Source organism: Ovis canadensis, chromosome 24, assembly GCF_042477335.2.
Source record: "Ovis canadensis isolate MfBH-ARS-UI-01 breed Bighorn chromosome 24, ARS-UI_OviCan_v2, whole genome shotgun sequence".
Taxonomy (NCBI): Eukaryota; Metazoa; Chordata; class Mammalia; order Artiodactyla; family Bovidae; genus Ovis; species Ovis canadensis.
The window spans coordinates 16,333,343-16,357,546 of record NC_091268.1 but is presented as its reverse complement, the minus strand read 5'-3'; the positions used below and the strand labels follow the sequence as shown (position 1 = coordinate 16,357,546).

Sequence of the window (24,204 nt, the reverse complement as noted above, 5' to 3'; positions counted from 1 at the left end):
TTCAACACTTCTGAACAGAGAGAAGAACCAGTGACGAGACAGTGGAGGCAAAGAGGAGGGGCAGAGACGGGATCTGAGGAAATAACTGCCCCAACCCCAACAGATTCAAGCGGCTCACTGAACTCCGCGTACAACACACTCAGAGAGACCCCCACCGAGACACGAGAGAGATGGCAGACACCAAGTCGAAAGTGGCAAGAAGTGACTCGTTACATGAAGGAATCAATGAGATTATCCACCCACTTCTCTGCTACACTTGGGAGGCCAGGAAGCAGCGGGGTGAAAGACAAAACTGTCAACCAAGGGGGTCTATATCCAGGAAATCCTCCTCCAAGAGTTAGGCAAAATCAAGACCCTCCCAGACTAAGGCTGAGCGACTTCATTACCACCAAGCCTGCCTTGGACGGAGCCCCTCATTACCCCCAGGAAAGGCAAATACATGGGCAAACTCAAAGCAGTGCCACGGTCCTGAGCCGCAAACCTACAGGGTTCAAAAGGCAGGAGGCATGGGTCTAATTACAGATCCACGCTTGAAGGGTCAGTTTCTGAAGTCCACCACAAAGCTGGGGAGGGACAGAGTTGTACAGGAGAAGTCTCTGAAGTCACACCAACTTCAATCATGGACAAGTTAGACTTGAGTTACATGATCATATGTAATCCCCTGGCGACTGGAGAGGAAATGGCTACACAGAATACACACGAAAGAGGTAAGAAGGATGTCAGAACAGGTCGCTTAGGAAAAGGTCAACAAAAGCAATGGAGGGAACGAGCAACAAAAAACAACGGTGAAACAAACTTTGCTGTTTTTGTCTTCTCCGGATCCTTCCTTATCAGTGATTACTTAAATGTAGACAGATCAAACTCTCCCATTCGGAAGGCATAGACTGGCTAAACGGGTAAAGAAATGCACCCAACTGTGCATCCTCTCTATGAGACACTGAAGCTCGAGGGCGCAAGCAGGCTGAAAGTGAGAGGACGGGAAAAGACGCAAGTAGAGCGAGCGGGGACAACCACGCCGACACCCGACGGCTACCAGTCAGCACTGTTCAGGGAGATAAGGGGGGTGTTATACAGGAGAGGGTCCCCTCACCAAGGTCGTGACAGTTACAAGCACACAGCACCAAACATCGGTGTTGGCAATGACACCAAAGGCAGCGGTACCAAAAGGGAAACTAGAAACGGGGGGCGCTCCCTTAACAACAACAAAGCCCCAAAGAACCCAATCAAAGGATGGACCACGCAGACTTCCTTGGTCCAAGTGGCTCAGACTAAGTGGCTAAGACTCTGAGCTCCCAATGCAGGGGGCCCGGGTTCTATCCCTGGTCAGGGAGCTAGATCCCACATGCCCCAACTAAGACCCAGCACAGCCAAATACATCAGGAAAAAAACTTTTTTAAAGATGGACCAAGGATTACCAGACATTTTTCTGAAGTGAAAAATAAACACAAATCAAATCCACAATGAGATATCACTTCACCTACATCAGTATGACTATTATTAAACAAACAGAAAACAAATGTTGGTTAGGATACATAGAAACCAGAATCTCTGCACACTGCTACTGCTGGTGGGAATGTAAAATGTACAAGCCGCTGCTGAAAAGTTTGGTAGTTCCTCAGAAAGCTTAAACATAGGGGGTTGGCCAAAAAGGTTAATCTCAGATTTTTCTCAAGATTTTTCAGAAAAACCCAAACGAACCTTTGGCCAACCCAATAGAATCACATGATACAGCCAACTGACTCCTGGGTGTGTGAACTGAAAGCAGGGACTCAAATGTGGCCCATGCTCACAGCAGCCTTATTCATAGTAACCAAAAAGAAAAAACCCCAGTGGGCACCGACAGATGAATGAACAGAATGCAGTGTGTATTCAGCCTTAGAAAGGAAGGCAGTATTGCCACAGGCCACACAATGAACTTTCGAGATACTGTGCTAAGTGAAACGGGCCAATCCCAGAACAAGTATTTTATGATTCCACTTACATGAGGTACTTAGTTCATTCGAGCTTCTATAACAAAATATCACAAACGGGATTTTTTCCCTACACAGACAGGATTTTAAAGCAGCTATACTGCAACCATGTTCCAGGCTGTTAAGCCAAAGCTCCCCAGCCTATCAGTTCAGTCGCTCTGTCGTGTCCAACTCTTTTTCGACCCCATGGACTACAGCACACCAGGCCTCCCTGTCCAACACCAACTCCCGGAGCTTGCTCAAACTCATGTCCATCGAGTTGGTGATCCCATCCAACCACCTCCTCCTCTGTCGTCCCCTTCTCCTCCCACCTTCAATCTTTCCCAGCATCAGGGTCTTTTCCAATGAGTCAGTTCTTTGCATCAGGTAGCCAAAGTATTGGAGTTTCAGCTCGAGCATCAGTCCTTCCAATGAATATTCAGGACTGACTTCCTCTAGGATGGACTGGTTTGATCTCCTTGCAGTGCAAGGGACTCTCAAGAGTCTTCTCCAACACCACAGTTCAAAAGCATCAATTCTTCAGTGCTCAGCTTTCTTTATAGTCCAACTCTCACATCCATACGTGACTATCGGAAAAACCATAGCTTTGACTTTGCTGGCAAAGTAATGTCTCTGCTTTTTAATAATGCTGTCTAGGTTGGCCATAGCTTTTCTTCCAAGGAGCAAGCATCTCTTAATTTCATGGCTATAGCTACCATCTGCATTGATTTTGGAGCCCCCCAAAACATAAAGTCTCTCACTGTTTCTACTGTTTCCCATCTATTTGGCATGAAGTGATGGGACCAGATGCCATGATTTTAGTCTTCTGAATGTTGAGTTTTAAGCCAATTTCATCACTCTCCTCTTTTATTTTCATCAAGAGGCTCTTTAATTCTTCTTTGCATTCTGCCAGAAGTGTGGTATCATCTGCGTATCTGAGGTTATTGATATTTCTCCTGGCAATCTTGATTCTAGCTTGTGCTTCCTCCAGCCCAGTGTTTCTCATGATGTACTCTGCATATAAGGTAAATAAGCAGGGTGACAATATACATCCTTGACATATTCCTTTCCTGATCTGGAATCAGTCTGTTGTTCCATGTCCAGTTCTAACTGTTGCTTCTTGACCTGCATACATATTTCTCAGGAGGCAGATCAGGTGATCTGGTATTCCCATCTCTTGAAGAATTTTCCACAGTTTGTTGTGATCCACACAGTCAAAGGCTTTGGCATAGTCAATAAAACAGGAGTAGATTTTTTCTGGAACTCTCTTGCCTTCTTGATGATCCAACGGATATTGGCAATTTGATCTCTGGTTCCTCTGTCTTTTCTAAATCCAGCTTGAACATCTGGAAATTTACCATCCACATACTGTTGAAGCCTGGCTTGGAGATTTGGGGGCATTACTTTACTAGTGTGTGGGATGAGGGCAATTGTGCGGTAGTTTGAGCATTCTTTGGCATTGCCTTTCTTTGGGATTGGGATGAAAACCGACCCTTTTCCAGTCCTATGGCCACTGCTGAGTTTTCCAATTTTGCTGGCATCTTGAATGCAGCACTTTAACAGCATCATCTTTAAGGATTTGAAATAGCTCAACTGGAATTCCATCACCTCCACTAGCTTTGTTCGTAGTGATGCTTCCTAAGGCCTACTTGACTTCGCATTCCAGGATGTCTGGCTCTAGGTGAGTGATCACACCATCGTGATTATTTTGGTTGTGAAGATCTTTTTTGTACAGTTCTCCTGTGTATTCTCGCCACCTCTTAATATCTTCTGCTTCTGTTAGGTCCATACCGTTTCTGTCTTTTACTATGTCCATCTTTGGATAAAATGTTCCCTTGGTCTAATTTTCTTGAAAAGATTTCTAGTCTTTCCCATTCCATTGTTTTTCTCTATTTCTTTGCATTGATCACTGAGAAAAGCTTTCTTATCTCTCCCTGCTATTCTTTGGAACTCTGCATTCAAATAGGTATATCTTTCCTTTTCTCCTTTGCCTTTAGCTTCTTCTCTTTTCTCAGCTATTTGTAAGGCCTTCTCAGACAACCACTTTGCCTTTTTGCAATTCTTTTTTCTTGGGGATGGTCTTGATCACTATCTGCTGTCCAGTGTCACGAACCTCCGCCCATAGTTCTTCAGGCACTCACTCTATCATCTATTTGGCCTTCCACTGTATAACCCTAAGGCATTTGAGTTAGGTCATACCTGAATGGTCTAGTGGTTTTCTCTACATTCTTCAATTTAAGTCTAAATTTTGCAATAAGGAGTTCATGATCTGAGCCACAGTCAGCTCCTGGTCTTCTTTTTGCTGACTGTATACAGCTTCTCCCCCACCCTAGAAACAGGTTGAAAAACAAAACTCAGGATTGCCTTGATAGGTTCAGAAAAAAACCTTTGACAAAACCCAACAGCTATTCATGGTAAAAACTCAGCAACCAGGAACAGCCTGGAAGGTCCTCTCCCTGAGAAAGGGCTATACACGAGAGCTTCAGGCAGGAGATAGAGGCCAGGTGGGGGACACCTCTCCCCACTGTTCTCGAGAAACCCAGAGGACCGGCCAGCACGCAGGCGCACAGCTGGACTCCAGCTACTACACGAACTAATGTTAACCACGCAATGGACACAGTCCAGAGACATCTCAAACAATGAGGGGATTTAACCGACGGATACTGTTGCTGTGCCCTTCAACACATGCACAAAATATTACAAATAAACAGAGAAATTAGTTTCAAAGTAACCAGAGTGGCAAAAAGAAAGCTGGCTGAGGCTGCCTGGTGCTTCACACACCCTCCCACTTCACACCTGCTCGAAATTGGCTAGAACTATTTTTTTTTTAAGTCAAGGAAAAATCAAAAGTAAAAATGTGTAGCTGCTACTGCTGAGTCACTTCAGTCGTGTCCAACTCTGTGCGACCCCACAGACGGCAGCCCACCAGTCTCCCCCATCCGTGGGATTCTCCAGGCAAGAACACTGGAGTGGGTTGCCATTTCCTTCTCCAATGCATGAAAGTGAAAAGTGAAAGTGAAGTTGCTCAGTCGTGTCCGACTTAGTGACCCCACGGACTGCAGCCCACCAGGCTCCTCCACCTGTGAGATTTTCTAGGCGAGAGTGCTGGAGTGGGGTGCCATCGCCTTCTCCAGTGCGTGAAAGTGAAAAGTGACAGTGAAGTCACTCAGTCGTGCCCCACCCTCAGCCACCTCACGGACTGCAGCCCACCAGGCTCCTCCACCCATGGGATTTTCTAGGCGAGAGCGCTGGAGTGGGTGCCATCGCCTTCTCCGAATGTGTACAGTAAGCACTAAAACTGAGCACAAGCAGAAACACAGGAACCCAACTGCAAATCAAACTGATGACAGAGAAAAGAATGACCTCGTGAAGGGTGGACCATAGCACCCTGCTGCCCGACTCTGGCTGGACACACTCCAAAATAAACTGCAAGTCTCAAACCTCGCTCACTTATTTCATAGTTAGTGAGACAGCTGGCCCAGCGCCTAGTTAACCAGATGCATATATTTCCCTTGATTGCTTCCCAGGGCGAGGGTCGGGGGCGAGCGTGGGACCCAGGACAGCTATACAAGGCATTCTGTGTGTATGTGCTAGTCACTCAGTTGTGCTCAACTCTTTGTGACCCCACAGACTGTAGTCTGCAAGGCTCCTCTCTCCATGGAATTCTCCAGGCAAGAAAACTAGAGTGGGTTGCTATTCCTTTCTCCGGGGCATCTTCCCGACCCAGGGATCAAACCCCGGTCTCAAATGAGAAGAAGGTAAAGCACAGAACATCAACTCTTGCACTGAGTCAGCGTGTACGCTGCTGTTCACAGCCCCATTCCTCCGTTTTTCTACTCAATATTTTCACAGTAAAAAGCTAAACTCTGTCTAGAGTGAAAGCTCATAGCTGTACCCTCTGTCTCTGATCTCAGCACCCCACTCCCACCCCGTGGCCAATCCCTCCAGCCTGGCATCCGTGTTCACGGCCTGTATTTGGCCAGTCCTTTTGCTGGATTCTTCTCCCCCAGATGTTCACAGCCCTAACTCCCACTCCCCTTCAGTTTCTGACCGAAATTTCACTTCTCAGTCTTTTCCTGAACCCCGTATTTAAAATGGCAATCCCCAGAACAACCCCACACACACACTCTTCTCTGCCTTCCATACCTACAGACCACTTTCACCAGTCTACATTTTACCTACTCTTTTGTTTATCGTCAGCCTGCTCTCCTGTCAATTAAGACTGTCAGCTCCATGAGGACACTGTTTTCTTCATTTCTGCATCCACAGCATAGACCCTAACATACGGTAGCATTCAATTGAAAAAAAAAACAAAAAACATTTGGGGGACTCTCTTAGTGGTCCAGTGGCTAAGACTCTGCACTCCCAACACAGAGGACCTGGGTTCAATTCCTGGTCAGAGAACTCGACCCCACATACCCCAGTGAAGATCAAAGATCCCAAGTGCCTCAACTAAGACCTGCTGCAGCCAAATAAATATTTGTTTTAAAAAGAGATCTTAGATTTTTTCTCTTTAATTGGTGGGCTTCCCAGATGGCTCATTGGTAAAGAATCTGCCTGCAATGCAGGAGACATGGGTTCAGTCCCTGGATCAGGAAGATCCCTTGGAGGAGGGCATGGCAACCCACTCCAGTACTCTTGCCTGGAGAATCCCATGGACAGAGGAGCCTGGTGGGCTACAGTCCATGTTGTCGTAAAGAGTCGGACATGGCTGAGCACTGTGCAGCTTGCAGGGTCTTAGTTCCTGCGTCAGGGATTGAACTCAGTGCCCTTTGCAGTGGAAGCACCAAGTCCTAACCATTGGACCACCAGAGAATTCCCTTGGATTTTTTGTTTGTTATATTTAACACCCATTTAACAACACAGCAATTCCATTCCTGAGATCCTGTTGCACGAAACTACTCCCATAGGTGTAGAAACAGGGATCCCTAGAAGGGATATTCTCCTCAACAATGCTTTTAGTGACCAAAACGCATAAACAACACCTTGCTGGACAATGAAAGAACGCAGAGCATCCTATGGAATGCTAGGCAGCAAGTGAGAAGAGCGAAGACGCGCAGTGAGCGACAAGAGCAAACCAGCAAACCTGCATAGTGGAAGTCGCTCAGTGGTGTCTGACTTTTTGTGATCCCATGGACTAAACAGTCCATGGAATTGTCCAGGCCAGAATACTGGAGTGGATAGCAGTTTCCCTCTCCAGGGAATCTTCCCAACCCAGGGATTGAAGCCAGGTCTCTCTCATTGCAGGCGGATTCTTTACCAGCTGAGCCACCAGAGAAGCCCAAGAACCCTAGAGTGGGTAGCCTATCCCTTCTCCAGCGGATCTTCCCGACCCAGGAATCGAACCGGGGTCTCCTGCATTGTAGGCGGAATCTTTACCAGCTGAGCTACCAGAGAATCCCGTTTTGAGCAGTAATACGGTATTACTCAAAACAAGAAAGCAAAGGTCACAGACAAAAAACCTGCTGCTGCTGCTAAGTCACTTCAGTCGTGTCCGACTCTGTGTGACCCCATAGACGGCAGCCCACCAGGCTCCCCCGTCCCTGGGATTCTCCAGCCAAGAACACTGGAACGGGTTGCCATTTCCTTCTCCAATGCATGAAAGCGAAAAGTGAAAGGCAGGTCGCTCAGTCGTGTCCGACCCTCAGCGACCCCATGGACTGCAGCCTTCCGGGCTCCTCCGTCCATGGGATTTTCCAGGCAGGACTACTGGTGTGGGGTGCCATTGCCTTCTCCGACAAAAAACCTACTACACGTTTTTTACGTGTAAGCTTATGCACGTAAGCGCATTAAAAAACGTTTACGAAAACACACACCAACCTGATAACAGAGATCACCTCTAGGAAAACAAACTAAGGACTAAGTCCCTAACTAGTGAACCCGGCACAGGCACGCTCTGGAAGGTTAGCGTGCACTTAGAAGGCTGACAAAGGACAGCATGAGCCTGCAGGTCCTAGCTTCCAAGGCCCCTCTCCCTCCGTGGCGCCGGCTCCCGAGGACTGACGCGGCCCACCGGTGCTGAACCTGGGCCGGCTCCCTGCTCGCCCCGGGTCCCCGGCACGTCAGCGGTCAGGGCCCCGCACTCACCAGACACGGGTGAAGGGTCCCTCTTGGGCTGCAGGCGACTGGTCTGGGGCAGGAACGGGTTGTTGAGCCTGCGAGACGCGGCAGGGTCAGGGAGAAGCAGGCCCGGGCCGCGGCACCGCGCCTCCCGCTCGCCGCGCGGCCACTCACCCGAAAGTGTTGGGCTCCTCCACCACCTTCATCTTGGCGGCGCCTGTGGGTGCAGGCCCTGCGGGGAGCAAGCAGTGAGGAGGCGGGCAGGCAGCGCGGGCGGGGCCGCGGAGACCACAGGGGGTGCTCCGGGACGGAGGCGCCGGGCTGGTCACTCACCGCGGGCCGCGAGCCCGAGCAGCACCGCCAAGCCCGCCAGCCTCGCCGCCATCGCGCCGCCGCCGCCGCCGCCGCGCGGTCACGTGAGCGCCGGAACCGGAAGTGGTGCCCCGCGCAGCTCCGCCGCCGGAGGAGCGGAGACGCAGTAGGCGCAGCGGGCCCGGCTTCCCGCCATGGGCCGCCGGAGGGCCTCGCGCGGGCCGGGCGCGGAGGGCGGCCGCGCTCGGCGCCCTGCGGGCCGTTCCCTGGAGGCCTTCGCCGAGGAGGTGGGCGCAGCGCTGCGCGGTGAGTGGGGCGTGACCCTGAGGGGGGCCGAGGGTCGGGCCGCGGAGCCGCGCCTGAGGCCGGATCCCCTTCTCTGCCCACCGCAGCGTCCGTGGAGCCAGAGGCCCCTGAGGACCAGGGCGGCCCGGGCCCGGCGCAGCTGCCCTGCACGCTGGCCATGTGGGAGTTGGGCCACTGCGACCCCCGGCGCTGCACCGGCCGCAAGCTGGCCCGCCTGGGGCTGGTGCGCTGCCTGCGCCTGGGCCACAGGTTCGGCGGCCTCGTGCTCAGCCCCATGGGCTCCCAGTACGTGTCCCCCGCAGACAGGTAGGCTCGAGAGAACTGGGTGCGGGGAAACGGAGTGGGCCTGCCCGGGCTCTTCTTAATTAGCCCCCAGCCCTGGCGCATCTTTCCCTTCAGAGCTCACCTGTTTGATCTGTCTAGTTGGCACAGAACCCAGGAGGTAGCAGGCTACAGTAAACATGTGTTGAGTGAATAAAAGCCTTTTGGAGGAACAGCTTTCCCCCAGCTGCCTCATGCTTGGCCCATGAGAGTCCTTGAATGATGTCTCTGAATCCCCAGGGCGGCCAGTCTCCTAGGACATAGCTGCCCTGGGGCCAGCACCCAGTTAAGCCAAGAACCAAGCCCTACACTGCTCTTGGCAGACACCTGGTGGCACAGTCTGGGGTCGCTGTCATCGACTGCTCCTGGGCCAGACTGGATGAGACTCCGTTTGGGAAGATGCGTGGGAGCCACTTGCGGCTCCTGCCCCATTTGGTGGCCGCCAACCCTGTGAACTATGGCCGGCCCTGCAGGCTGTCCTGCGTGGAGGCCTTCGCTGCCACCTTCTGCATCCTGGGTGAGTGTCAGGGCCTGGCAGCCTGGAGTCGGTGTGCTTTTGCTGCCAGTCCCGGGAGGAGCCTGACCACATGCTGGGTGGTGGCCAGGGTTTCCTTCCAGCTCCCACTTGAGTCCTCTCCCTGAGAGGCAGAGGTGGAGACAGAACAGACCACTGGCCTCCAAGCTTTTGTCAGGGCACGACGGCCCCCAGAGCCCTGTCACCCCAGCTCATCTCCTGAGAACTTAAGGTTCACACGGAGGCTCAGAGGGGCAGTCCCGTGAGATGCCCTGTGGGGAGAGGGACTTGGTGGGCTGCAGAGGGCCGTGGGCCGGTGTTGGCGGGACTCTCAGTTCCTGAGGGCCAGGAGAGGGACTGTCTGCATCCATGGGCTTCCTGCACCGACAGGTTTCTCAGACCTCGCTGTCATTTTACTGCGGAAATTCAAGTGGGGCAAGGGCTTTCTGGATCTGAACCGCCAGCTTCTGGACAAATACGCGGCCTGCAGCAGCCCAGAGGAGGTGCTGCAGGCAGAGCAGGAGTTCCTGGCCCACGCCAAGGAGCACCCCGAAGAGGAAGAAATCGGTGAGGCCTGGCAGGGACACCTGCCGCCCAGGTGGGAGCCAGGACCCTCCAGGCCTGCCCCCTCCCTTGAGAAGCCCCAGGGTGGGGAAGACCTTCCTGCCACAGCCGTGGGACTCCTACTTCAGGCCGCTTTCCTCCTTGATTCTTCCATTCAGATCCCTTTGATGTGGACTCAGGGCGAGAATTTGCAAACCCCAATCGGCCCATGACTGGCTCCCGGTAGGTCCCCCCGCTTCATGACAGCCTAGACCCAGGGCTCTCCTCCACCTCTGATCTCAGTCCCTCCTTCTGCAGGGTGGGGGAGTGTCTTAAACATCAGGATGGTTTTCTGACTGCAGAGAAGGGAAGCTGGAGGGGTTTCCACTTTGAGAGGATGTCCTCAGCTTAGGGGCTTTGGTGAGTGAGTAGGTGTGTCGGGGAGGCCAGTGGACATACCCCTCTCTCTCCGGCTGCCCAGAGATGGTGCTGACAGTGACACTGAAGATGAGTCTGAGGAACTTGGGCCTGACCCTGACGGCGGGGGAGACGGCAGCAGCAGCCAGGAAGAGAAGGAGACTGCTGAGCAAGGGGCTGAAGCCAGGGTCCCCACAGAGATTTGGAAAGGAATCAAGAAACGGCAGAGAAACTGAAAGTTGCAGAGGTGTGTATTTTTGGAGGCGGAGTGACGAGAACATCTGGAGATGGCAGTGGAGCTTGTGGGAACACAGACAGGCCTGGCAGCCTCAGGCCATGCAGCTGCGAGCAGGACTGGACTCTGACCGGGTTCTTTCCCGGCGCTTCTTACCCAGCCTTGCTCTGGGTCCTGCCTCAGAGCCCTCTCAATGAAGCTGCAAGCCAAGAAGACCCCCGCGTGAGCCTCTGCTTCTCAGCACTTGGCCTCTAGTGAGCCAGATCCTGCCTAGAGAGCCTGGGGCGTAGAGATGGGACCCCTGGGTAGGTCTTGTGTGGACGCTGTGCGTTCATGAAAAGGAGACGGCCACACAGTTGGCACAGAGCGCCTTACACTAACCCAGCCAGCCTGGTGTGACATCCTCAGCCTCCCACAGTGACCACAGACGTCCCTCTTCTGGGCCTGTGAGCTGGGTGGGAACTGGAGACCCGTGGAGCTCTCAGGCAGAACCCCTTCTATATGCCCTCTTGGGGAGGGGCATCCCCAGAGAAGGTGGGGGCACTGCAGGTGTTCACCTCTCCCTCAGAGGCCTGGATTGTCTAGACTCCAAACCCAGACCGTCCAGCCTCTCCGCTTAAGGAGACTCTGCCCCGACACCAGAGAGGCCCAGGACAGAGGTCTTCCCTGGTCACTGGTGACATTTAGGGGTGGGTGATTCTATGTTGGGGGGAGGGCTCATGGCAGGATGTCAAACCACACTTCTAGCCTCTACCCACTGGTGCCAACAGTACAGCCACCACTCACTGGGTGTGACTGATCCCCCCTGCCTAACGTCCTCTGGGGGCAAGGCCCCCAGCTGAGAACCCTGCCCTAAGACCAGGGCCCTCCCACCCCGAGGCCATGGAACCTGAGGGAAGGGGAAAGCTCACCTGGTGGCCAGGACTCGTCCAGTCGGCTGTCCAGATCCAGCAGGGTAGGGCTTACTGGGCACAGGGGTTCACAGCACATACCGCACAGACGTGGCGGGGCAGAAGGGAGCCGGGGGGTCCAGCCACAGAACACACACCATGAAGCGGGGAAGGGCGCCATGGCGGGGCTGCACAGAGCTGACCACAAGGCGAAAAAACAGCGCGGGACGTAGGGAGGGCTTGGCTCTCGCCCGCAAGGGCTCAGGGGTCCGCCTCCATGTACTTCTCCAGCTCCCGGAGCCTCTTAACAAACTCCTGCGCCTCCTTGTTGGGGCGACCCTCCAGCATCCGAAGCGCCGACCTCACTGCGGGCGGGGGCGGTGTCAGTCCTCCTGGCCCCGCCCTCGCCGCTCAGTCACCCTGGACTCTGCAAGGGGCGGGGCCAACATCGGCCCGGCTGGCCCCGCCCTGCCGGGCGCTCACTCACCCTGGGCTCGAGGCCGGCGCAGGTGCAGCGTGACCGGCTGGCCGGCCCTCGCGCTCCCTCCCACCTGGGGCCTCGCGACGCCGCCAACGCTGCCCAGGCCCAGGGCTGCCTCCCCCGCGAAGTCGTTGGTGGACAGCCAGTCATGGTCCATGACGGTGAACAGCACGCAGGCGCCACGGCGGCGGCAGGCCTCTGCTGGCACGGAGCTGCACGGTGGGCGAGGGGAGGCAGGTGGTTATCTGGAGCCCTGCTCCCCACTCCGGGTCGGCAGGGCGGGGAGGGACACTCACAAGTAGAAGAGCTCGTCGTACACGGGGTGCAGCGTCCGGCTCTTCACCTGGGTCCTCTGGCTGCGGACCAGCGGGAACAGGTGCGGCGGGCCCAGCTCCACGATCACAAAGGGGTCGCTTAGGCCTGGGGACACAGCTGTGAGCGCACCCAGCCGCCAGCCCCGCCCCGCCCGGTGACAGCCCTCCCCACCGCTCGCCCGCACCGTTGGCGTCCAGAGGGAGCAGGTCGGCGGCGTGCAGCACCTCCACCGCCAGCCGCTGCTCGGCCGCCTCATAGTGGCAGCGGACGCTCAGGCGCCCGAACCGGTTGTGCTCCAGGGATCTCTGTGGAAAGGCCAGGAGCCGGTGAGACGAGCTCGGGGTCGTCGGGGGGCGGAGCCTCGTGCGCGCACCTGGGCCGCACTACCTGCTTGAGCTTGTCCAGGTAGTACTGCTCAATGCACTCCCGCGTGGAGCACTGGTGCAGGCGCAGCTCCTCCTCTAGCCTCTGCAGGGAAGAGGCGGCGCCTGGTGATGCCGGAGCTCCTCACAGGCCCCATTCACGCGCAAAGCGGGGCTCAACTCAAACCTGGGTCTCAGGTGTCGACTCCTCCCCCTTCTTCTGTCAGAGGCCCCAGGGCCAAACCTCACCTTGTAACTTCCATCTCTCAGGCTCTCCAGGGGCAGACCCTGGCCCTCAGCGTGGAAAAAGTTGACCAGGGCCTGGGGTGGGGCAAGAAAAGAGAGGTGTCAGGGGCCGGGTGGGTGCTTTAGACAGAGAGTGGGAAGGAATGGAGCCTTGAGCAGCACCCGGCCTGGGCTGTCTGGAGCCCAAAGCAGAGCCAATCATACCTGGGCCGTTATCAGAAGCTGCCAGGAAGCTAGGGGAAATGAGGACACCCAAAGCCAGACAGCTGTCAGAACAGGTGGCCCAGGTGCTGCTGACTCAGCAGACTCAGGGAAAAAGATGCTGCCTGATGGCTTCCCAGAGGAGGAGTGTCTGGGCTGGGGACCAAGCTGGAGGGGAGCATGCAGCTGAAAGGGTCAGCAGTCTTACTGCCAGGGGGCAGGGGCAGAGGGGCCAGGAACCAGGAGTTCAGGCAGGAAAGGCTTCCATGGGGCTCTACCTCCAGCGTGAAGTGGAAGCGCCCATAGAAGTCGGCAGACACGTCTCGGTTCGCTCCCAGAGCCTGCAGGATGGCCTGCAGCAGCAGCTCCCAGAGGGCCTCCAGCACCCTGCAGGACGCTCAGCATCTGTGACCCGACCATGGGCCAGCCCTGCTCTGCCCACCCGCCCAGGACTCTACCTGCTTAGGTTTTCCTTCACCAGCGAGGCGTTCAGCAGAGCCAGCTTCTCATCCAGGTACTTCAGAAGGGGGGCCACAGCCTGCAGGTAGGGTCCTCAGACTAGGACTGGGCCCCAGTGCACACGCGCATTCTCTGCCGAGCCCAAGACCTCGGCTGGCAGGGCACTCACCTCATCATTCTGGATGGAGTCGGGCGAGAGGCTGACGTGCTGCACATACTTCCTGACGTCACCCACCATCTGTGGGAGAGCAGGAGAGTGGTGCTTAGCAATGCGGGGTGCAGGAAGGGGCAGCCGGCTCCCGCCCCAGCCCACCAGCCCTGCCACCTTGGAGGTGAGGTGTGCCGTCACGGTTCGGGCCTCCCGCTGCAGGTCCTCGTCCAGGGCCTGTGTGCAGCTGAGCAGGGGTCGTGGGAGCGTGCCCTCAAGCCCCGCAGCCCCCTCCGGCCACGCCAGACCACGAAGTGCCTGGCCAGCAGCCTTGCGGAGGAGCTCCACGTCGTTGAGGACCACGCAGAGCTGGGGAGGTGTGACGGACATGCATGGGCTGGCAGGGGGTGGTGGCCACCCTGAGCCTCCGCCCCCCACTCCTGCACCCCCCTGCTCACGGGCTCGCTCACTGCCTCTCCAGCGGCCCCAGGCTGAGCGTCCACCTTCTTTCGCAGCAGCTCTGTGTAGAAGAGGGCAGCTTCACACAGGTCCTGGGGTGGAAGACGGGGGCTCAGGAGCTGTGGGCCATGTCCTTTCTGCACCCAGACCCCAATCTCCTCTTGGTGGGTAGTCCCCACCTGGCTGAGCTGGGTGCCTAGTGTCTGGGCCTGGGCGGGGTCAGGCCATGCCAGGCAGGCCCACAGCTCCTGGATGTGGCTGAAGCAGAGGCTGGCAGTGGCTGCAGAGCTGCTGTGCTTGGAGGAGGCATCCATGGGCTCCAGCTAGGAAGCAGGAGGAGGCGGAGGTTGGGGGGAGCCCGGATGAGCCCAGCCCCCTCAAGTCTGAGGGCTCACTCACTGTGTCCACATCCACAGCTCCCTGAAGCCTCCACTTGGTTTGGTCCCGCAGCACCTGCAGCCAAAGCTTCACAGCAGGCAGGAATGGGGCGTGGATGCCGGCCAGGGCGAGAGAACGGCTGTCCCTGCAGTGCGAGGCCTGTCAGCGCTCACCCTGATCAAACACCTTGACCCAACATGTCCCAGGTTCCCAGCCTGTGGAGGCTCTGGGGAGACTGCACAGAGAGCCCTCCAAGAGGAGACTGGAGGACAGGTGGGGCAGGGCACCCACCGGCCTGGAATGCTGCTCCAAAAGCGCTGGATGTCCGCCAGGGTCAGGTAGAGCTCAAAGAGCCCTGAGGCCACCTCCAGGGTCATCTTGGGGCTCAGCTCCTCAGTCAGCACCCAGGCCTCTTCAGCCACCTGCCCAGGAGGGTGGACTCAGGCTGGTGGCAACAAGGAACCCCAGGCCCCTTCCCAGCCAGGGGGCTCTCCCCACACCCCCTCCTCACCAGACGCTCCAGCTGCCGAAAGGTGAGGGTGAAGAAGTCGACCTTGATGATGCTGCAAAGGACACACCTCAGACACCCGCTCGCCCTGCTCCCCAGCCGGGTGGTGGCACTTTAGGGGCTGGGCGCAGGGTCAGCAGGGAGAGCCCTGGCCCCACCTGTGGAAGAGGCTGGCGTAGATGCCGTAGCAGGACTGCAGGTCCTCGTAGATGGTGTCAGCCAGCTTGACCAGCCCGGCAAGGCGCTGTGGGCCTGGCTGCAAGGAGACCCAGCACACTGACCTTCTGGCCTACACTCACCTGTGGCCCCTCACCTCCCCTGCGGCCACACCCCCCCCACTCTGCCACCACACCTGCTCACGAGGACTTTGGGTGTTCAGGAGCTTGTCGAACCATTCACGGTTGCCTCTCTGCAAGGGAAGGCACCGAGGAAGCGTGTTGGGTGGGAGGGAAGAAGAGCAAGTGTGTGTGGTTCCGCAGGTCCAGCCTGAGGGCAGGGGCATGGGCAAGGACGGGCAGTTAGCCCAGACTCAGCTACCAGACGCACCTTCAGGGCAGCAGCAATGTCCATGTTTAGCTCCGTCTCGAAGGGGCAGATCTCAAACGAAGGCTGGAAGAGCTGCAGCTTGCCAAGACACCTGGGCGAGGAGTTGCAGCTGACTGGGGGCTGCCCCACCCAGTCCCCCTACCCCCATCCCCAGGAAGCGGCTGCACCCACCCAGTTCCCCAGCCCCAACCCCCCACCCACAGATGAGCGGCTGCACCCACTTCAACAGCAGTTCCAGGCGGTAGACGGCTGTACTGTTAGTAGCAGGAAAGTAGTCCCGGAGCTGTCGCAGTAGCTGAAGCCCAAACTCAGAGAAGGCAGAGAAGCTGTCTGCCAGGCCCTCCTCCTGAGGGACAGGGCCCTTCAGAACGGACTGCTGAGTGCCCGATCCTCGGCAAAAGCAGCCGGTCTGCAAGGCCCTGCCCTGAAGAGCCCCCTCCCTACTACGGGCCTCCAACCCCACTGGCCTCGCCGTGGTGCCCTCTCCAGCCTCCACAGCGCCCCCTGGAGACACAGACGCCCCCAGGGCCTTCGCAGCACCAGCTGCGCCTCCTTCCATGCGGCCCACTCCCTCCGCTGCTCTCGGGGATGAAGCCGCACGACCCGCCTCCCGCGGTACTCGCCCTTGGTATCGCACAGCCAGGTCCTGGGACCGCACAGCAGCTGCTCTCTCCTAAGCCCGCGCTTTGTCCGCTTGTTTTTAACCCCCTACCACTCCCACAGGCTGTGCACCCCAGCAGGGCAGGACTCTGGCGGTCCTGTCCCTGCTTGTCCCAGCCTGAACAGCCCCCCCCCCGGCACACCCTTCAGGAACATTTTCATGCAAGCCCACCTGCTCTTGGGGCAGCGAGCCCGCCTCCTCCCAGTGCGCCTGCAGGTCCTCTAGCAGCCCCAGCAGGTAGCCGTAGTCCAGGGTGCGGGTCTGATGGTGGCGGCTGCTGACCTGCCAGTGCCTGCGGGGCCCCAGCCCAGGCTCAGGGCAGCTGCGTCAGGGGCCAGACCCAGCAGGGAACCCGTGCCCCTCCAACTGACAGCCCCGCCCCTTTCCGGACCCCGCCCCCCACCGCCCCGCCCCGTGCGGCAGGCCCCGCCCACGCAGCCCCTCGCGACGCGGCCCCGCCCACTCACAGCACAGCCAGCTGCAGCGCCGACAGGTTGCTCTGTGCGCCGTGCAGGCAGAGCACGGTGGCCGCAGGCCCGCTGAGCTCGCCGCGCCAGCTGCTCGAGTTGGGCTGGGGGACGGGCTGGCCGTGGGTGGAGGCGAGAGACCCCCATCCCCTCTCGGCCCCCAGGTCCCTGGCCTCCCCGCCTCGCCTTACCCACGCCGTCCCTGGCTGCCCCTGGGGCCCGAGGTTGGCGCTACCTCCTCGGCTCGGTGTTCAAACTGCAGCAGACGGCTGAGCAGCAGCAGGTACGACAGGAAGCCCGACCGCCCACGCTGGCTCATGTTCGTGTCCCTCTGGAACGCAGGGCCGGCCGGTCAGCAGCCCTTCGTGAGCCTATGGGCTGGGGTGCAGGGCTGCAGGAGGGGGGGCCCTTGGCTCCCACCTGTGTGGTGATCAGCTTGAGGACCAGTTGGCAGTCACCCTGCACCCGGGAGGCGCTAGAGCGCGGTTCCAGCTTGAACCAGCGGTCCTCCCCAGCCACAGGCACCTCCTGGGGGAAGGGGGTTCAGATTGCTGTTTCTGCCTAATGCCCCCTGCCTGTACAGACTGTCTCTGGGACTGCAGGAGAAACAGGTCTCTGCTTCCTACTGAACTCTGGTGACCAGCTCAGGGTGCCTGGACACTAGGGGTTCCTGGAGGCTGTCCCTCCCCCCTTGCAGCATTATGTTCCCCCAGCCCCAGCCCAGGAAGGATGGGAAGCTGCTGGGGCATCACGGGGCAGAGCACCAGTGGGGCAGGACTGCTGCCAACACCAAGTGGGACACCCAGGAGCAAGCATTCGGCAAGCGAAACTGCCAGCCCACTCACCCGGACAGGTATGTTGAGGCACCCCAGGAAGTCATCAGTGTGGTCCTCAGTGGGCCCCGCTGTCCCATTTGCGCGGGCAGACTTGACAATCTGTTTGAAATACCTGGGGGCAGCAGGATGGTTTCATGCCTGTGGCCCCTGAGGAGCCCCCACCCGCTGGCCCCTGTGGCCAAACTGAGAGTCAGGGGTTCGAGGGTCCCACCTGCCCCACCTGCTCACGCCCTTCAGGCCGATGACCTCATTCAGCTTCCTGCACGCTTCCACCAGGGACACATCATCGTCGTGATCCCTGGGCGGGGTGGGGGGGGGGGCCTGGCTTGTCTGCAGCTCAGCCTGGCTCTGACTGCCCCCTCCCGCTCCGCCCAGACCAGAGGCGCCCGCACCCCTGCCCTGCAGGGCACAGGGGCCTCTACCAGATGTCCAGGTGCAGCTGGTCTGTGCCCACGTCCTCGATCTCACTGTAAGGAGAACAGAAAGGAGGGTCCAGGTGATGCCCTGCTCAGTGCTGGGGCAGGGACAATTTCGGAGCCTCGGCTTCCTGCTCTGGAAAGTGGGCACAGGACCAGCCCTTCAGTTCCCAGGGGCAGGCACTGAGACCACCTACGGGCGTAGCTGCCCCAGGATCAGCTGGCACCGCCGCAGACCCCACCTAGCCACCCTGCCACCCAACGAGACAAGGAGCCTTACAAGAGAAAGTGCTCCTTCCACACGGGGTTCAGGGTGCTGCTCTTGACCTCGGTGACCTGGATGCACTTGGCTGGCAGTGGGCCACCTCGCTTGCTGCCCTTGCGGAAGCTGAAGCGCTGCTCCTTGTGCGGGCTGGGCTCCCGCACGGCGCCTGAGGCCGGCAGGATGCCCAGCATGCAGTACGGGTCACTGAAGCCTAGGACGTGGTGGGTGCCTCAGTCCCAGCCCGCCCCGGGGCCCCAGACCCGGCCCACCCCCGAGGCCTCAGTTCCAACGCCCCCCCCCCACCCTGGGGTCCCTGACCTGGCTGCTCCCCGCTCACCGTTGGGGTCTTTGGCCAGCAGGTTCTTGGCGCGCACGACGGAGACTTTCAGGGCGTAGGTGGGGGCCTGCAGTGGGGGCAGCGACGGTCTCTGGGGCTCAGTGTGGGCCTGACACGGCCGGCTCTGCACCCCTCCACCCCGAGCCTCTGCCCACAAGCACTGCAAGGGGCGGCATCTGCCCAGCGGGCGGCAGCCTCACCTTGGCCTTCTTCACGCGCTCCACAGCTGCGGCGTGCTCCTCGGGGCTGGTGCCGAACACCTGCGGGCCGGCAGGTGTGAGGCCCAGGTGCCTTTGAGCAGGCCAGTTACCATCCCGGGGGCTTCACGGGGTGGGGGAGTGCACACAGCAGGAAGAAAGGGGCCTGTCCACCTGCTGGTTTGTCCTTTCTACCTTTCTCTGCGTGTCTGTCCATCCTTCTGTGTGAACCCTACATCTGTCTGCCTGTCTTTTCCAATGTTCTTTGGAGCTGTGTCCTCTGTGTGTTCTTCTGTTTGGATGTGTTTGTGTGTCCACCTTCCTGGGCATGCCTGTCAGCCTGTGTGTGTCTGCCTGTGCACCTGTGTGTGTAGGTATGTGGGGCAACTCTGTGTGTCGCTGAGGCGACAGTGACACAAGCAGGTGGGGAAAGTGTCTCGGCCACCCCCAGAGGCGGGGGGGCCAGGCCAGCCGAGTGGGCAGGGCCTGGGGCTCACCTGCTGCAGGTAGCTCAGCAGGGCCTCCTCGTCATCCACCTGGTCGGGGCCCATGGTGCCTGCTCGGTGAAGGACCGTGTACAGAGCCTCCTCGTAGAGCATGTCCACCTGCAGGCGGGGGCGTGGGCCCTGAGTGCCGACCGAAGGGGCTCTTGGCTCCTCGGACGCACCCTCTCTGCCCAGCCCCCAGCCGCTCCTCCCACTGGTAGAGCCTGGTCTCTGCCTCTGAGCCTTTGCACCTTTGGGGCCTCCACCAGGGGTCCCTCCCCACCCCTTACCTCTGCTCACCCCCATGGGGAGGCCAGCCCACCCTCCCCAAACCCCCCACCCTCTTACCTCCTCTTGGCTCAAAGCTCTCAGGCCACGGCTGGGGTCCACGGGCTCTGCGGGGGCAGGTGAGCTGCTGCACAGCAGGACCTGTGAGGGCGCCAGGGGTGAGTGTCTCCGTGGCTCCCTGGCAGGGAGTGCTCCAGGGAGGGAGGGAGGGGAGCACGGAGCGGCCGCTGGGGAGGCTGGCCCAGGCCCATGCGGGGCAGCCGGGCCCGCAGCATCCACACCTCAGGACATGGCAGCCCTTGTCTGCCCTCCCCCTTCTTCAGGATGAGGCGCATCTGGGAGAAGAACTCTACACCATCTCCGGGTTTCCTGCAAGAAAGGCCACACTCGGGGTCAGCAGACCCTCCTGACGCTGCAGCTCAGAGCATGTGCTGGCCCGCACGACTCAAATGGATCCCAGGGTCTCTGAACAGCTGGGGGTGCAGTGGGATGCCCTCCACGGCCTTGGGTTCAGAGCCTCCTGGGGAGGGGGGTGCGGCTGGTGTGTGAGGTCAGGGGAGGAAGGGAGCTGGCCGGGGTCACCCACCAGGCCGCAGCCGTGGGCTCCGACGGGTCGGCGTTGCCGCTGGCCGGCTCCTCCTCCGTCCTCCGGCGGAAGGATGGGCACACCTGCACCTGCCTGAGCACGCTGCTCTTGATCTCCAGCAGAGTGGACATGGCAGGCAACCTGGGGGGCAGAGAGCCCTGCCTTACCGTCCCCTGTGGTCACATCAGATGCCACCCTGAGCAGTGACGGAGGTGTGAGCTGGAACTCAGAGGTGCCCTCTGCTGGGGCCATGGGCTCCAACCCTCCCAAGGCTGCAGACTTGCTCAGTCCAAGCCCTGCCCCCCCCACAGGTTCGGGCTTCCCAGACCAGAATGATTCGGACTGCGCTGGTTTCAGGGGACACACAGGCAGGGGCCACCAGGCCCAGGCCCCATTCCTCCCTTGGCATGAAGAATCCCCGTGCCCCAGGGTGACATCTAGGCTGCTCCAGGCAGGATGCTGCATGGTGGCTTGGTTGCTATGGCAACACAGGCCCTGGGAGCGGACAGGGGCTGCGGCCCCACAGCCCACACTTTGCAGAAGGGGAGTGGGACCTGCTCAGGGGACACTTTCCTGTCCAGGGGGCCCGGCCCTGGGCGCCCCTGAGGAGCGCACGGCTGTCACCGCCAACTCCAGCCCCCTACCTGACCGGCCTGCGCTGTTACACCCTCACACGTTGCGGGTGCTCAGTGCCCCCTGCAGACCTTAGGGGGAAGCCACCAAGGGCCCTGCAGTCCGCCTCTTCCACCCCGTGACCCGGCCCAGGCAACTACTTCCGGCCTTGGCCTCCCGATCCCCCCCGCCCCCAGCAGCATCCCACAAGGTGGTCTCATGGTCTCGTGTGCCTGCGCTGAAAGTCATCAGGACAAAGCGAAGACCCTCTCTGGCCCTGGCTTGCTGGCCTCTGTGTGCCGGACACGCCATACTCCCTTGGCTCACCTGGGGACCTGCCCACTGCCTGGGTCACGTCCTTGTCCACTCGAGGGCGCCCCCCGCAGGCCAGGCACATCAGCCGGAGCCTGTCCTTTTCGTTTGACAAAGTCGGAAATGGGGACCCCGCTGGATCCAGCTCTACTGGCCCGTCTCTCACGGGCACCTGGCAGTGGGGTAGCCGGGGAGACCCGCCCTGCCCTGTGTGCCCACTGCCAGGGGCCATGTGAGTGCTGGCCCGTCCTCGTTTACAGGCTTGACCTCCTCCCGGACGGTCACCCTCTGCTGGGACAGCGGGGCCGGGCACACCTGCCGCCTTGAGGGTCCTGGACAGATTTTTCAAGCAAGCTGGGTGTATCTCCGGGGTAGGGGGCGGGGTGCCCGGGCTGCCATCACCGGTATGTTCCCCCTTCCAGCTCTCAGCTCCTCATCTCACTCCCTGATCCTCCAATCCTGGAGCTGCAGGGCCAGGGGAACCCATCCGGCCAGGCCCAAGAGCTGGGACAGGAGAAGGGGCACCTTGGCCTCCAGCAGCCCTGGACCCGCTTCACACCGGTCGGTGCTTGCCCCAGGGAGCCCCTACCCCTGCTGCGGGCTCAGCAGCCCAGAGAGCTGTGAGGTCCCTGGGGGCTGGGTGTCACAGGGCCCCTTTTCCTCTCTAGCTGAGTGGAAAACGCTGCTTCCCCAACAGCCCCCCAAAGCCAGGGAGCAGCCACTGCTTGAGCTGTTGCCAGGACAACCGCCAGCTGCGTCTACGTGTGACGGGGGCTCCAGGGCTCACAGTCCCGGAGACAAAGATGACGCAGGAGCCAAGTGGCCTGAGCTGCAGGGTGGGGGCCTTTCTCGGTGAGACCAGAGTGTTCAAGGCAAGGGGGGGCCCCTCCTCAGACCAGCCCTGGATGGGAAGTGACGCTCTGCTCCCCACACCTAGACCGGGAAACCGAGACCCCAGGCTCATGAGGCCCAGGGTCACCCAGCCAGCAGGCAGCCCGGGGTGGAGTTACGGCCTCCCAGGCTCTGGCGTCCAGGCGCTAAGCTCTTGGCTCGTCCTGAGTCCCAGGTGCAGGCGGACCGGCCTCCCCCGTGCTGCTCCCTCCCTGCTCCTGTCTCAGCCTGTGCCCAGGAAGGAGGCAGCAGTGGTGTCCAGGTGCAGAGGCTCTTCCTGGGAGCTTAGGAGCCCCCTCTGTCCCCTGGGAACCCCTGGGCTGCCTGCACCGCCACAGCCTCGCTGCACCCAGCAGCCTGGGCCCTGGGGCCAGCCAGCACCCACTCAGAGCTGTCATGGACAGAGGGTGTGGGGCTGGTTGTTAGGGAGCACTCACCAGCTGCCAGGGGCTCTCGGTGTGTATGGGGCAAAGTGAGCAGGGGCTTCAGGGGACCCCCTGTCTGTCTGACGGGCCCCAGAGGACTCCTTCCTGAACTTTCCGTGTCTTGGTCCCTCCCAGGCCTGGCCAGAAGCCCTGAGCAAGACACACCTGTATTCCCACTCAGGCCTGGCCACCGGCTCCAGTTTGTCCAATGAACAAAGTGAGGCCAGCCGAGGAGCTGGACGCCCCACAGGTACCAGGACCCAGCCGAAAGCAACAGGCCTGCTGTGTTTCAGGGCTGTGCCCAAGGCCTGGGGTTGAATGGGAAAGGATCACTCTGCAAAGTGATGTCACTGTTGCATTTCACATCCCAGTGATGGGGTGACTTGCCCAGAACCCAGGGCTCAAAGCCAAGCTGCGTCCTGCTAGCCCACCTGGGGGCTGGCACTGAAGCAGGCAGGTCTGGAGCAGTGGAGCTGAACTGGAGAGCCAGCCTGGTCTTCTAGAAGAGTCCCCAGCAGCCCACTGGCTGCCCTGGACGTGAATCAACACCCTCAGGGTGCTGGGGCCGCTCACTGAAACCGGTCCCTGGGGACTTAGGAGTAGGGCATCCACCGATGCTGCCCCCGGCATGAGTAAGGGGGCGGCAGAAGGTCTGGCCTGGCCACCTGGCTCTCCCTGCTGCCCCCCAGCCCCCAGCTGGCCCCCTTCACTCTCCTAGGAGGTTCCCAGCTGCCCCTCTCCTCTGACTCCCTGCACAGTGCTCGCCTGCACACAGTGCCTTCTGCAGTCCGCCTGCAGTGCCTCTTAGGAGCACTGCTCACTGGGGTCTCATGCCCACCCAGTTCCAGGGAGGGGTTTGAGGTCTGTATTGTAAACAATTCCGCGAGCGGACCTAGAGCTCTGAAGCCGGAGACCAGCAGTAAAAGGTTGTCGAGATGCTTCTAGAATGAACGCATTTAAAATGAAGTGCCCGTACGATCTTCCTCAGAGGTCCCCTCCCACCTGGCCAGCCGGGCCCTCTGACCTGCTCACCCCTCCCACTTCTCTCAGGGACAGGCTCCCGCCTCGCCCCTTCCTCCCGACCTCCGTTCGGACCTCCCCCCACCCCAGTTCTGTCGGGGTGCTTCTCTCATTGGTGGGTGTTCGGTTTGGGGACAGTTTGGAAGCCTGGAGAGGGCGTATTCTGGGGGACCCACCCACGCCAGGAGGAATTTGGGGAAAACAAGGGGTCCTGCCAGGATCCGTGGGAGGGGGAGCGGGCCGGGCTCAGGGGCGTCTTAATCGCTGGAGGGTGGACTGGGAAACCCCGCGGAGGCTCTCGGGGGGGCGGTCTTCGGTCCCCGCCCACCTGCGCCTTCCCCCGGATATAGGGGCGCCGGGTCCGAGCGGAGTGACCCTGCGCATCCCGGGGGGCGGTGGTCCTGGAGCCCCGCGCCCTCCGCGGCTGGGAGGTCTGGTCCCCCCGCCCCTCTGCAGTGCGCACCGTCTCCCGCTCCGAGGCTCCGCTCCGCCAAGCGGGGGAGGAGCCGTCTCCTCGGTGCCGACGGCGCGTCTTGGCGACCTCCCGGCTCCCCGGGGTAGCGGCGACCGCGGTCCGCCGGCGGTCAGCCGGCCTGGGCTTCGACGGCCGGGCAGGAGTCGGCGGCACTCACCGTGGGCCGGGCGGCAGGGGCGCGGGGACGGGGCTCCTGCGGGCGCCGCACTCGGCGCCGGCTCCGGGGTCGCTACAGCGGCGCGACCGCTCGCAGCCGCCAGCGCCGACGACTAAGCGCCAGG

The 24,204-nt window shown here is 59.7% G+C and overlaps 3 protein-coding genes and 1 long non-coding RNA gene across 5 annotated transcripts in view; 2 read left to right on the top strand and 2 right to left on the bottom strand.

The window, feature by feature from the left end:
* Positions 1-9,487, bottom strand: part of GNPTG (N-acetylglucosamine-1-phosphate transferase subunit gamma) — an 11,636-nt gene extending 2,149 nt beyond the window's left edge. The window contains exons 1-3 of the mRNA XM_069570462.1: positions 8,343-9,487; positions 8,184-8,241; positions 8,037-8,104 (exon numbers count right to left, since the gene is read on the bottom strand). Coding sequence (XP_069426563.1) covers positions 8,037-8,104; positions 8,184-8,241; positions 8,343-8,394 — 178 coding nt within the window. The 5' untranslated portion in view covers positions 8,395-9,487. The remainder of the gene's footprint in view (positions 1-8,036; positions 8,105-8,183; positions 8,242-8,342) is intronic.
* TSR3 (TSR3 ribosome maturation factor) lies at positions 8,285-10,870 on the top strand. 2 transcript variants are annotated; one of them, XM_069570460.1, is made up of 6 exons: positions 8,285-8,627; positions 8,714-8,933; positions 9,272-9,465; positions 9,853-10,029; positions 10,185-10,248; positions 10,487-10,870. In XM_069570460.1, the coding sequence occupies exons 1-6, from the start codon at positions 8,516-8,518 to the stop codon at positions 10,656-10,658; spliced, it is 939 nt and encodes a 312-aa protein (XP_069426561.1). In that variant the 5' UTR covers positions 8,285-8,515; the 3' UTR covers positions 10,659-10,870. The 2 variants fall into 2 exon arrangements, with proteins under 2 accessions (XP_069426561.1, XP_069426562.1); XM_069570461.1 differs by having other exon boundaries at positions 8,337-8,627; positions 8,714-8,912.
* BAIAP3 (BAI1 associated protein 3) lies at positions 10,656-24,204 on the bottom strand. Its single transcript, XM_069570457.1, has 35 exons — positions 24,081-24,204; positions 20,189-20,329; positions 19,884-19,971; positions 19,663-19,743; positions 19,327-19,434; positions 18,833-18,892; positions 18,633-18,699; positions 18,311-18,506; positions 18,037-18,081; positions 17,835-17,912; positions 17,624-17,726; positions 17,199-17,306; positions 17,014-17,109; positions 16,779-16,882; positions 16,483-16,603; positions 15,872-15,996; positions 15,651-15,741; positions 15,457-15,513; positions 15,263-15,360; positions 15,108-15,159; positions 14,888-15,018; positions 14,618-14,741; positions 14,398-14,541; positions 14,218-14,310; positions 13,937-14,128; positions 13,781-13,849; positions 13,611-13,690; positions 13,431-13,539; positions 12,955-13,026; positions 12,731-12,811; positions 12,528-12,648; positions 12,325-12,448; positions 12,035-12,240; positions 11,569-11,912; positions 10,656-10,856 (listed from the first exon to the last, which is right to left on the bottom strand). Exons 2-34 carry the CDS (start codon positions 20,317-20,319, stop codon positions 11,809-11,811), a joined length of 3,459 nt encoding a protein of 1,152 aa, XP_069426558.1. The 5' UTR covers positions 20,320-20,329; positions 24,081-24,204; the 3' UTR covers positions 10,656-10,856; positions 11,569-11,808.
* On the top strand, positions 20,896-23,394 carry LOC138429214 (uncharacterized). The gene is made up of 3 exons (XR_011252724.1): positions 20,896-21,673; positions 21,810-21,964; positions 22,564-23,394. It is a non-coding gene; the product is annotated as an uncharacterized lncRNA (long non-coding RNA).

Coding starts and splice junctions, on each gene's coding strand:
- BAIAP3 (XM_069570457.1), bottom strand. CDS start 20,319: ATGTCCACTCTGCTGGAGATCAAGAGCAGCGTGCTCAGGCAGGTGCAG. Junction 16,883..17,013: donor TTGAACACCGAGCCGAGGAG/GTAGCGCCAACC, acceptor CCCGTCCCCCAG/CCCAACTCGAGCAGCTGGCG. Junction 15,019..15,107: donor TTCGGCAGCTGGAGCGTCTG/GTGAGGAGGGGG, acceptor CCTCCTGGGCAG/GTGGCTGAAGAGGCCTGGGT.
- TSR3 (XM_069570460.1), top strand. CDS start 8,516: ATGGGCCGCCGGAGGGCCTCGCGCGGGCCGGGCGCGGAGGGCGGCCGC. Junction 10,030..10,184: donor CCCCGAAGAGGAAGAAATCG/GTGAGGCCTGGC, acceptor TCTTCCATTCAG/ATCCCTTTGATGTGGACTCA. Junction 10,249..10,486: donor CGGCCCATGACTGGCTCCCG/GTAGGTCCCCCC, acceptor CCGGCTGCCCAG/AGATGGTGCTGACAGTGACA.